We start from the raw sequence: 13535 nt of genomic DNA, 5'->3' as shown, positions 1-13535 counted from the left end.
AAACTAAAATCAAACTTTTCCACAATCAGAGCCACTTTGATTTGGACCTGCAGCCGAGCAGGTCTACCCAGTCAGGACCGGACACCCTGTTGGGTCGGTTCCTCTGAGTTTTCAGGGATCAGGTCCGTCTGAAGTCCAGAGCCTTTCAACGGGTGGACTCTGACCACTGTGAGCAGGAAGAGAGTAGATGAGCTGTGTCCCTCTCTTATGTCTTATCATCAGGGCCAGCTTCCAGGGAAGCAGAATTACCCAGAACTTTTCCGGCAGGTTTTTAAACAAATTGAAAAAATAACAACTCTTAACACATGTCTACCACAAGCAAAAAAACAGTCCACTAAATTCCGCAGATTTTCATTCGGAATCGCTGTTAAAAAAAATAAATAAATAGAAGAAAATAAAAAGATTCCGTTTGGGTCTGCTTAGCATGAGCAAAATGCTTCCAAGCTGTTGGATCAGGATCTGGAAGAGGGTCCTGGAGTACTGTGCTCTGACACGTATTCTGATGGTGAAGGAAACCTTTTGGGCTTGAACCAGTGGAGAAGACACTGCTGCATTTCTTTCTCCTCATCTTTGACAGAGAAATACCTTTAAATGTTTATCAGCGCCTTAGATTAACTGAATCTGATGCTTCATGCTGAAATGTAATGCAAGTCTGTCATTTGCAACCAACAATGAAACCTTCTGGCTATATAACTGCACGAGGTTAATACTCCACAGCTACATGGATAGGTCAGCGTCATCTCGGATCATGTGCCTTCTAATTGCCTTGTGCTAGCTCTCCATACCACATCAGTGTTTTATCAGAGTGAGAGACAGCTGAGCGGGACAGCTTTTATGTTAGATTTTTAAACGTGTCAAACATGAACACCACTGCCACGTCTGGTGCCCTAAAGTGCCTTTCTCTTTATTTTTTCCTCTTTTCTTTTATTTTACTTCCCAAAACGTATGAAGTGATACTGTTGTCGTTCCATCTGCTCTGCATAGAAGATCTTTGGAAACACACCCCTGATGTTATGCAGTGAAAGTGCCTGAGTCAGTTTGAAGTAAAAGTGACAGATATTGCCTTTCATAAGAAAAAGAAAATGGGTCATATTAACTTTGATGATTTGCATCAGAGCCGAGTGTCTCCGAGGCATGTTCAGGGTGATGAGTTTGACTTGCGTTGTGTATTCTGAAACAACGCTGCTGCTAATCGTACCTCAATTTACACGAGGGCGTGAAGCCTGGCTGACACCCGACCGTGACATCACCACATGAAGGCTTGATATCCACTGCAATGCCTTCGTTAATGACAGACGCAACGGCTTGAGCTTTTCTGCACATTCCCACTGGAAGGAAACCAAATGTTTGAGCTTATCTGTGGATGTGAAATGAAGAAACGTCGAGCAAAGTGGCGTTCTCGCGGCTCTGAGAATTCAATCTGAATGTTAAACACTGGATATTCATCATGCACAATGTGAACTGTAACAAGTTGGCCCTTAGCATTTTGACTCTGTAATATAGACAATGCCTCGAACTGTATAATGTATATTATGTATATACAGAACTCTTTATACAGTATGTGAAATGCTAAATAAAGCAGTAGGACGAATGAGAAAGTTTTGAATCGTTTTTACATGAACACAAGATATGATATGTAGGCATTTGAGATGGATTGTCTTCTAATTAGAGGGGAATACATGAAATGACTTGGGGAAACAGTCAACTGTCACAATTGACGGCATTCTGATAAATATGGTCGTTTGTCATTCATTGATAACTGAGTAAGCTTCATTTGATTGTTTGACAAGTCTGGACTTTTCAGTTCTTCAAAGCTGGCCAACTAAAATAAAATAGCATTTTTCTGTCTGCTACAACATAGATATCTGCTCTGTAAATCACTTGTCATGCGTTATCCTTTTGGGGAGAAAATCTGACTGCAACAGGGAGAAATGTTCATGTCCTATTTTTTTCGGTTTGATGATGAGTTGGTGACCCACATTAGCTTTCCTGCTGAAGTCTGCTTCTCATTTAACTCCCAAACATGAACACGTGTCTTGTTCTGCACCTACTATTACATAGAATCCATCAAGCTATTTTAGTATAATTATCACAATCTAGTTAGCTAATTAATAAGTACAAAGCTTAATATCTACACATGGTAGAATCGGTTTTACAATAAAATAAAATCAGTACCTGTAGAAATGTACCAATGCAATGTAAGTTGGGGATACTTTCAGCAAAATAAATCAAAGTGTTAATTATCAGAGTTAACAAACACCAATAGAACAACTGGTCATTTCATCTAGGGCTGCAGGATATGAGGAAAATATGCGATATGGTTTTTTAAATATCGCGATAACGATATAACTTGCGATAAACATATTAAAGTGTTCTCAGTTCTGCTGCTTTCAGTAGTCTGCTAAAATACAACAAAACTTAAAACCCGCAACCTCTGCGTCGAGGACTGAGCCTCTATATATGGGCGCCTGCTCTATCACTAGGCACCCCATTTCCAAAAACAACTTATCGAACAAATTAAACATTGAATTGGCTGTAAAAGGCAGCATTAAAAAAAGTGACAGATGTTAAAGTGCAGTTTTCCACTGATATTTTCTTTCAACTAACGCAAAAAAATCTCTGAGTGTTTTGCGATGTGTTTGTGCCAGTTGAAAATCACGATGAAGATAAAGAAAAAAACCCGATCCATTGTGCAGGCCTAGTTTAATCATGCCATTTAGATGGGAAACTACAGTATGAAATGTACCTAAATCATTATATATATTATACATATATAAAAACGGGTGGTAACACTTTACTTGAAGGTATCTACATAAGAGTGACCTGACACTGTCATGAACACATGACACTGACACATGAACCCTAACTTGTCATGACAAAAACCGAATGACACTTACTAAAAGATGCGTTATGTCATAAACGTTTATGACTTGTTTATAATGTTGGAGCCATTGAGCAGAACACTTGAAGCAGGCACAGCTGTGTGACTGGACAGCTGGGCTCATCATTGGCTGTGTGTGCGGTAATCTTTGATCCAGCCCAGGCCCTCCTTTGTGCAGCCTAAAGTGGACAGAGATAATTATTAACATGGATTTTTTTCTCTAACTTGGTTCCATAATGAATCAAATAAAGAGAGCACTGGCCTCGTGGCTTGTATTCACAGCCGATGTATCCCTGGTAGCCGTGCTCCTCCAGAGTCTTCAGCAGGTAGCTGTAGCTGAGTTCTCCGCCACTGTCGGGTTCATTCCTGCCCGGGACCTGAGCCACCTGAACATGACCTGAGACACAACACTACTTCTTCAACTTCAACTTTATTTGTGTCCCCGAAGGGCGATTAGGTGTGCAGCAAGTATAAACACATACTGTAAATACATACTGTACAAGTTCTACACACAGTCCAACTGGAACACAACGGTAACAGTACGAGGTGCATGGATAGCAGCGTCAAAGTAACCTACATAGGGTAGGAAAAAGTGCCTATCAGCCTACAAAGTTGACACAATATAACCAACGATGACCATCGTCAACGACGACATCAGCATCCATTACACATACAACGGACTAGAATATATAACCAACCAAGGAATAAAGAAAAAGAAAAGAAAGAGGACGAAATGAGGTAGCCAAGAGATCAAAAAAAAGACTCCTCCCTTGACCCCTATTCAAGAAGGAAATGGCTGCAGGTATAAAGGAGTACTTGTACCCGTTACTCCTTACAGATGGACATCTTAGACGGGAGCCAGACGGCAAGGACTGACATTCAGGGAATAAGGGGTGGGAACTGTCGGAGCGAATAGCACTCACACAGCTCTCATCAACCTTATTTCCAGCAGCAGGCAGCTGTTTTCAGCCAAGATAAAACTCTGATAAACCAACCTATACACTACACTAACGGCTTGTTCTGCTGCCCCAAAGTGGCCCAAAAGATCAATTAGTGCTGCTTCAAGTCCGTTGTTCTTTATATTGTCAATTTCTAGCATCCAGTTAGGTTTAGTCTAAACAGCAGTTTGCAGTGTGACATTAACTGGCTGCCAACCTCTGTCCCTGATTATCGCTCCTGATGACGCCTCGCATGGTAGCCTCCGACACTGGTAGCCTCCGACACCGGTGTGTGAATGGGTTGATGAATGCCGGCTTGTCTTATAAAGCACTTTGAGTGGTCGCTAACACTAGAAAAGCAATATATAAAAAAGCAGTCCATTTACCATTTCAATATAAATGCCAAGATATCTAAAGGTCACCGGGATACGAGATAGTGTGGTGGGGGATTCAAAAGAGGACTTTCAGGCGGGATTTAGTTGAATTGATTTTGTAGCCAGATAAGCAACATTTGGGGAATAGAACAGGGTTTCTGCAGGTTTCCCCCCGTCAAATTTAAGACTTTTTAAGACCTTTATGAATTAAATTAAAGACCTATATCACATCAACTGAGCCCTCAATTATGTTTTTTTTCCAAGTATCACTTCACCTGCACTTCCCCATAGCTGAAGAATAGAATCTGTTTTATGTCCGTGGTACAATCTGGAAGAGACTCGCGCCAATAACACGAAAGCTGATCGGCTGCAATATCAGTTACATGTTGGTCTCATTTGTCGTCGTAATACAGCAAAATAATATTTGAACTAGCGTAGGAAACTACAACACCACAGAATTAAAAAATAAAATGAGTATAATGAGGTAGCGTTACATGGACGTAGGAAAATTAAGACCTGTTTAAAATTATTCAAGACCTACAACACAATGAATTTGAGACTTTTTAAGACCCCGCGGAGACCCTGTAGAAGAGGGGAGAGGGAGCCTCTAGTGTCACCAAGGCTGAAGGATTGGGGTACAACATCTCACTCACCAATAATGGGGAAATACTTGTGTATGTTTTGTGTCAGGTTTCCATCCATTATTTGCCAGTGAAAGACGTCCTGAAACAGTTCAGACATTTGTTAAGACATTTGTCAACCGTATTCTTTGTTTCTTTTTTTTTTTCCAAGTTAAGACAAATGTCCAAAGCACCCACCATTTGCAGCTTGATGTTGGGCTTTCCGACCTTCTCCAGTATTGCAGCCGCTGCAGACACAAAAATGAGGCTGAGCTGAAACATAACTCATGGCAGGCAGCCAGACATTACAGATGTCAGAGAGGAAGTGGGAAGTGGTAGAAATAAGACACAAGGGTAACACTTTATAATAAGGGTACATGAATTATCATAATGACTTCACGCATGGAAAAGCATGAATTCATTCATGTAGTACTTAATGAGCTATCAGTAAGGTACAAGGATTAATAGTATCTCATACATGACTTCATGCAGGAACAATATGTTCATGAATGCCTCAAGGTATTTCAATCATCATGATTTCTGATTTATTTATGATGTTCATGTCTTTTTCATAGGTAAATCTGTAGTTAAAGTGGCTACAGAAAGTGATGATCAACTAAACATGACTTCTTCATGACTTCGTCATGTTTGCGGCCCTTCAAATAAAGTGCTGACCTGCTCCATCTTTAACATTGATACATAAGATATGATTAATGGTGGCATATGCAGCAATCATCTCAAAAAATCTAAAATATATTGTCAAGACATTTCTGGTGTTCAGACACTTAGAAGTTACTAAAAAGTAAAATTCATAAATATCCTGAGCATTGTTCTCAGGCCCAATGCAACTTCGCGTAAACATACACGCCACTTTCTAAAGCCAAGTGGCGTGTTATCTGTACGCATTTTGAGCCATCCGCGTGTATGTCTAAAAGAAGAAAAAGAAAAGAACGGGACGGTTGGGTTTAGGAAAACGGTAACGGGACGTGGGACAACAACGGCACAGTTGGGTTTAGGAAAAGAAAAACGGGATGGTTGGGTTTCGGAAACGTGACACGCGGGACACGATCCCTGGATTTTTGGGCTTTCATACTATTTGCTACGGCGTAAATTGACACAAAATCGCAAGGTAATGTAAGTCAATGGAGGCCAAACGGCGTTGATAAACACGCTAAAAAGTGATTATGCGTCTTGATAACACGCCAAAATGGCATACGAATTGGCCACTTCATGAGACACTTATATAAATAGACTTTTTACAAAACTGTTAATGGTGGCAAAACGCCTAATTGCTGGCCAGCTTTTCATGGCAAATCAGAAGTATGACATGAGGAGGACATATTCATTTTATCTCATTAAAAACACACACACAATATGGCGACCAAAAGGTCAAAAGAAATCACACACACAATATGGCGACCAAAAGGTCAAAAGAAATCACACACACATACACACACACAATATGACGACCAAAAGGTCAAAAGAAATCAAACCACTGGAAAATCTACATTGTAAGAATGCTAAACCTTAAGTTAATGCACGCTGCTTTATGCAGCTACTGCACGGGTTTCTGTTGCGTCAGATAAAAAAGCCGGTGTGCCTAATCTGGATCTCAGCTGAATCTGAAATGCATCAAAATTAGGAGATTGTGCACAATACCAGTACAACTTTAAAAATGAATTTGAAATGCCCGATAAAATATTCTCCAGCAAACCTGGCCACCTTTAACGCTTGACTGTGGACAGCTCCTGGTGCTGAAATCCAGACTCATAGATATATATAAAAAAAAAAAAAGCACTTCATTCATATCAAACACTATATTTGTTTTCCAAAGCAAGATGTGATCATTCCCTAACAGCAACACTGTTGTTGCATTTGCCTCATTTGCCTGACTTTGACAGCAGCAGTGTGTTGTTCCCCTACAGCAGGCAGGAGTGGGACTGAGAGTCGGACCTGCTGGTTGTCTCAGTGGGACACAGTGGCTTACCCTGATGAGGAGAGTCCAGAAAATACCTGGGATCTGTAATCCTTGTGTTGATTGGTTCAATCAAGCCAGTGATTCCTTCCTGTGAGGACATCAGCATCAGAATCAGCTTTATTGGCCAGGTTTGCATAAACAAACAAGGAATTTGACTCCGGTTAATCTTTGCTCTCAAAGTACAACACTCACTTAACATATAAAGAATAAAAACAGAAAGGAGAGTAAGGAATATAAAAAACAAATACTGTTAAATATACAGTATAATACAATTTACAAATGTACAAGAAATATATAATAACAATTGAAGAGAGGAAAAGAATAGTGCAATATCAGTATAGTCTGAGATTTAAGATTTAAATATAAATATAGTGCAAGGCAGTTCAGTTTCACAACACTGTGATAAACACAGAGAGTATCACAGGGTGGTAGTTACGCTCCAATAACAAAATCCCAAGTATATTTGCAACTCTTTATTTCAGGTGGTGACATGAATACTACAGTACAGTATCTATGTACTCTAACACTACACTACAGAGAAATAAAACCAAGTGTGATTATGATATGACATTGTATTTTGTTTATTTAATCTGTACATAACTGAAAGGGGAAAAAAATAAAAAACTACAATTTGTGAGCGTCATGTTGGCCAAGTGGTTTATACCGAATACTGTGATCGCAATACCCCGGTTTCTCTCACTCATCATTTCCTCTCTACACTCTACTGTGAGCCATCTAATGAAGGCAAACCATCTTACAAAAAAAAAAAGGGAATTTGCAGTTTAAGGGAGTTAGGTGCTCAAACTACATCTTGATGAACAACTGGGCAGTGGCGGTTCTAGGGGCCATGGGTGTGTTAAGCCGTGGCCCCCGTCTGCCCCCCTAAATTTGGAAAATATTTTCATAGATTTTTAACCCCACCTTTATCCTCAAAGAGGGGACATTATTCATGTACAGTGATAAATACATGTAGGTTACCACTGAATGAGTATTCTTGTGTTTATTGTCGCATGTGTGTTACTGTACGTCCCTATCGCATCTAGGCACGTAACAATGTGTATCGTTAGTCTTTTGTAGAACCAAACCTATGGAGGGTCGGTGTGTATGTAACACTTGTGCTTAATATATTTGCTACCCCTAAAAATCGCATGTGGCCCCAGCCTGGCCCCTCCATTTGAAAAACTGTCACTGCAGCTGGGTGCAGCGACTGTGTGCAGCTCTTGTTTTTCTTGTCTATGTTCTTACTAGGGCTGAACGATTTTTGAAAATAATCTAATTGCGATTTTTTTTTTTAAATATTGCGATTTAATATGCGATTCTTTTTTAAGCTCTTTGTCTTCTGTATTATTCAACAAAGACAAGCAATACATCATTGTATAGCATGAACAACACAAGATTAGATAGATTAAACAAACTGTTCTTTCCTGGAGGCCAGACCTGGATGTGATGATGAAATCAGGTGATGCATGAATTTATATGAATGACATCTTTTGTTGAACTACTTCAGTCCCAGTAGTATACTGAGCACTGACCGCCTGGTGGAAACATTCATATGAAAGTCAGAAACAAATCACACAAACTAAAGTCCAGATTGCAGAAATATAAAAACAAATATGTGGCTTTACCACACTTCGTAGTATTTAGATTATTTAACTGATTGCACATTTTAAACACTGTCTTTGAACTTTGCTAGACAGTTAAATAAGTAAAAAATATATATACAATGGTGTATTTTTTACAGCGCACACAGAGGAGCTGCATCCAGCCCCTCTCTCCCCTCATGAAGTTGCGTGCCGTGTGCATGACAGCGTCAACGTTTCACTTGCTCAGAGAGGCTATCGTTACGTTAGTAGTAGCACGCTGCTGCTGGTCTTGCCGTGGGATTAACTGTACTAATAAAACCGTCGAAACAACGCAGCCACGCTGCTGTGAAAGCTCCCCGAACGTCATTTATCAGAGTCTGGTTGTTACCCCTCTCCTCCACTCCATATCTTTATAACGGAGCTAGCTAACTGGAGCTAACCGCTAATCAGAGCTAATCGTTGCTAACCGTGCCTTCAGTTCTGCGTGCCTGTATCCATTAACTGCATGTATGGACTCGAGCCTGAATAAAACCCTTCATTTTATTAAAATGGCTGTAAAAGTTTTAAAACTACAACTCAGAGTTGTTTGAATGACAGAAATCTGCTCAAGGTACGGCGTAGCGTTAGCGTGCCAAGTTGATGCTTTCTCTGCGGAGTGCAGACTGATTTGCTCTCTCGAGTCACGTGACCAAATCGCAGCCTTTGCGATTAGGAAATCGCGTTTTAACATATCGCGATATTATTGCAAATGCAATTAATCGTTCAGCCCTAGTTCTTACAGTGAGGTTGCCAGGTTTGGTACCAGCGATGCCTGTACAGAGACATAAACCTGGGCTCTGCGACCATATCTGGCAACCCACGCTATAGCCGGACTGAGACAGCGCACAGAAGTGCTGGGTGGATAAATAAACTTTTTTCCCTAAACAAACTATTCCTTTACAGATAAAAGTATTTCTAGTATTATCATTATTTCTTTCTGGAAATCCATGTATTTGATAAGGTGAAGAGTTGTATAATAATATATTCTGTAGACCTAGTGATGTATGAGCACATTGATGTACAGTATAAACATGCTATTAACGTTGTTATGTTTCTGGATCATTTAGATACCCATACCTACGGAGCCAGTCATTGTCTTTAACTCATGCTTACTAATTTTGACAAGCTTTGTTTTGATTTTGGACAAGGTAATGTGGACACACTTCAGATTTTGCAGATGAAACAACTTCAGTCATTTATCCAGATATAACAATAATGTTAAACATTGTGTTCGGTTAATTCATGTGCATGAATAATTTATTCAAAAGCACAAATCAGTAATTGGTATTCATGAAGTTTTGTATTGTATAGTAATATATTGTAGTATATCAAACTCCTGGAAAGGTCAGTTGAATCTTATTTAAATATCTTCCATTTGTCCTAATCTTACATGTATCCTTCTTGATCTTTGCAGTATCCCACTACATGTCTGTATTTATCCAGTGTAACTTCATTCATACTGCTGGGAGTTGTTGGTATGTTGGAGAGAAAAAGTCACCTACCTTTGAGAGGATATCAGCAGCATAGGTTAGGTTCTGCACAAAGATGGCCTCCATCTCCTTGGCAACCGCCATTCTGTGCGAGCCCACGGGAAGCCTCCCTGCCATCAGGTGGATCCTGATAGATGCATGACAAACACGTCAAAACGCAAATGCAACGTTGAAAAGGTGAAACCCTGCTTTTTGTAAGACAAAACACAAAAGCCCTGACGACAGACCTGTCTCTGCAATATAGATGTTTTACTGAAGGTGCATTTTTCTGTTTTATAATTTTGCTGTATTTATGTTTCCGTATATGTCTACCCTCATGGCACTTGACATTTCTCTTAATAATCTTTTACATGTTTCTACACCTTGACTGGAGTCCAGCTGTGGTAAATGCAATTGATTGGACATCGATTTGGAAAGGCACACACCTGTCTGTATAATGTCTCACGGCTGACAATGCATATCTGAGCAGAAAGCTCATGGACAGGACTGTGTCAAGCCACAGTTCTGGAGAAGGCAACAAAACACTTTGTGCTGCATTGAAGGGCCCCAAGTGGCCTCCGTCATTCTTAAAAAGGAAGAAGTTTGGGACAACCTGGGCCACGTTCAGCCCCGACATAACGTAGCAACAACGAAATGGGGTCGTTCAACACCCTGCGCTCTGCCTTTTTATTACCACGGGTTTACAGACACGTCTCTGCTGATTGGGTATCACCTGTGACACAGCCACTAAACGAGAGACACACCCACCAAATTACATAACATAACTCAAAAACGTTGCATACTGTTCTGAGGAAACATGTCGTTGAACCAGATAACCGTAGCAGAGACTGAACGTGCCCCAGGACTCTTCCTAGAGCTGGACATCCAGCCAACACTGAGCAGCCAGGGGAGAAGGGCCTTGGGAAGAGAGTTGATTAAGAACTGATGGTCACTCTGGCTGAGCTCCAGAGATCCTGCGTGAAGATGGGATAAACTTCTAGGACAACCATCACTGCAACACTGCACCAATCTGAGCTTTATGGGAGATGAGCCAGACAAGCCTCTGCTCGGTGAAACATGAAAGCACCTAAAGGACCCTCAGACGGTGAGACACACGATTCTCTGGTCTGATGAAACCACGATTGAACTATCTGGCCTCAGTTGTAAGCGTCACATCTGGAGAAAACCCTAGCACTGCTGCATGTGTGTGTGTGTGTGTGTGTGTGTGTGTGTGTGTGTGTGTGTGTGGGGGGGGAAGTACAGAGATATGCTGAATGAAGCTCTGTTCCAGAGCTCAGGACTCAGGACACACTGGGCCGAAGCACACAGCAAAGACAACACGGGAGGATTTTTATTTGTAAAGAACATTGCATTGCCTTGCTGTTGAAACATGCTGTACAAATAAACTTGCCTTTAGTATGCACACAGTGAAAGATCAATACCAAAGAAAGTTCTCTTCATTCTGCTGGTGCCTCACCTTTTGCAGTCCAAAGCTCGTGCATACTTCAAAGCCAGATCCAGACCCTGTCTGAACTCTGCCTCTCTTCCAGGAACCGCTCCGAGACCAAGATCACCTCCCTTTACATCTCCTGCAACACACTTTCATCTTATCACTACCATCATCGTCCTCTAATTATTGCTAACCTTTAAGTGTCACTGTCTGGTTGAAATGAACTGCTGCTGCTGCAGTGGTGGAGGAAGTAGTCAGATCTTTTACTTACAGTAAAAGTACTAACACCACAGTGTAAAAAAAACTCTGTTACAAGTGAAAGTCCTGCATTTGAAAATTTTACTTTAGTAAAAGTCTGTAAGTATCATCAGGAAAATGTACTTAAAGTATTAAAAGTGCTCAATGCAAGTACTCAATGCAAAAAAATCCTCCCATTTTAGAAAGTGTAAAGGATCCAAACAGTTGTGTGATTAATGGTCTAATCATTTCAGCTGCACTTGTAGGCTGTTATATAACAATATAACAGCCTACAAGTGCTAACAAGCTAGTTTCATTTATAATAAAACATCACATTTTACAAACTACATGTGTTTTATGTGCACAAATCTTAATTTGTAAAGTAACTAGTAACTTAAGCTGTCAGATGAACGTATACAGTGGAGTAAAAAGTACAATATTTCTCTGAAATGTAGCGGAGTAGAAGTAGAAAGTGGCATAAAAAGAAAAGACTCAAGTAAAGTACAAGCACCTCAACATTTGTCCTGTGTGTGTGTGTGTGTGTGTGTGTGTGTGTGTGTGTGTGTGTGTGTGTGTGTGTGTGTGTGTGTGTGTGTGTGTGTGCGCGCGTGTGCGCGGCCCATGCTGGTGTAGAGAGGCTTGTGTTCTACGGTAAGTTACCGGGCGGCGTGTTGATGAGGACCACCTCCACTCCTGTAGCCTCTCTGGCTCTCTGGAGCTCCGGCAGGTCGCAGTCGTAGAGCCAGGCAGCCTCCACCGCCTGAAAGCCAGCCGAGGCAGCCGCGTAAATCCTCTGACTGAAGTCTGGAAGCTCCGTGAACAGCCAGGAAATATTCGCACAGAACCTCAGCGGAGCCATCCCGGTTTACCTGCAGAGGCCAATGACCGTGCGTGTCTGTGTGCTGCTGGCTGCACTTTTACCCCGAAAAAGAGCCGGGGGAGAGCGACATGAAGCTAACCGCAGTTAGCAGTGTTAGCGGAAAACGATACTCCAAAACAAAACTGTAGACCAAGCTGTTTGAGGAAAAAGCATAAATTAGGTAACGTGAAGTTACGGACTGGAGACAGCACATTAAGCTATCGTATAGCAATTGGGGAAAAGGCTTTAAAAAAAAAAAAAAAAAGTCTTTATTTCCACTTACTTACATTATTCACGTAGCTATATTGATTTTCATATGTGTCCTTTGTACAACTAGTTTTATTTTTAAAATATCAATAGAAGTTGCACATTTTGCGTCTGACCTGACGGAGAGTTTTGTTATTGTCACATGACTGGTAGCATGCTTCCTGGTCTGTGAAATGCGCAGGCGCAGGAAGTTGTGACGCAGGGGTAGTCAAAAAACATTTTATGGTTTTAATCATAGACTGTATATTATTAATATTAACAGTCTATGGTTTTAATCTAATACGGGGGCCAAAATAATGCATCCAATAAGTTATGATTATGTAATTCCCCACAGTATCCAGAATGCTTTGTAAAAATCATGTTAAAACATTAAATATTTATTTTGTAGAATTATCTTTATTTGTAAAAAATAAAAATAAATAAATAAATATGGTGTGTCAACAAAAAGTGTGTTGATTTTCCTTGAAACATGTATGGTACCAATCACAGCAATACGTTATTACTGTATTTGCAATGCAGTTCCCACAGGTTTTCTTCATTTTGTAAGGAATTTTAATTTTTTTAATTTTCATTTTGTGTTTGTATAACACTTTTTATTTTATTTATTTTTTCCACTGTGCTTACACTCAGTTATTTCAGGAGATCTATGTAAAGTTTTACCACTAGGAAAATGGGTAGGCCTACTAATGTTATATTTGATGTGATGTACTTTGTGGTTTATCAGCTGAAGTGTATATTTCCTAAAGAGCTCTTAACTCAGTTTATATCATTTTATTGAAGAACTCGAACACTATGGCACCAGATATTAAAAAAAAACATAGGAGACTTTCAATCTTTCAA

General features: G+C 40.3%; 1 protein-coding gene across 3 annotated transcripts; it reads right to left on the bottom strand.

Moving 5' to 3' along the window:
• Positions 1-361: 361 nt before the first annotated feature.
• On the bottom strand, positions 362-12856 carry hyi (hydroxypyruvate isomerase). 3 transcript variants are annotated; one of them, XM_078259553.1, is made up of 9 exons: positions 12712-12856; positions 12230-12583; positions 11360-11471; positions 9916-10030; positions 6801-6879; positions 5012-5061; positions 4847-4916; positions 3144-3278; positions 362-3060 (listed from the first exon to the last, which is right to left on the bottom strand). In XM_078259553.1, exons 2-9 carry the CDS (start codon positions 12426-12428, stop codon positions 3005-3007), a joined length of 816 nt encoding a protein of 271 aa, XP_078115679.1. In that variant the 5' UTR covers positions 12429-12583; positions 12712-12856; the 3' UTR covers positions 362-3004. The 3 variants fall into 3 exon arrangements, with proteins under 3 accessions (XP_078115679.1, XP_078115678.1, XP_078115677.1); XM_078259552.1 differs by having other exon boundaries at positions 12716-12856; XM_078259551.1 differs by having other exon boundaries at positions 12230-12856.
• Positions 12857-13535: the final 679 nt, after the last annotated feature.

The sequence above is a fragment of the Sander vitreus genome, chromosome 9, assembly GCF_031162955.1.
Source record: "Sander vitreus isolate 19-12246 chromosome 9, sanVit1, whole genome shotgun sequence".
Lineage (NCBI taxonomy): Eukaryota > Metazoa > Chordata > Actinopteri > Perciformes > Percidae > Sander > Sander vitreus.
The sequence above is the reverse complement of the archived record's forward strand: the minus strand, read 5'-3'. Positions and strand labels throughout refer to the sequence as shown.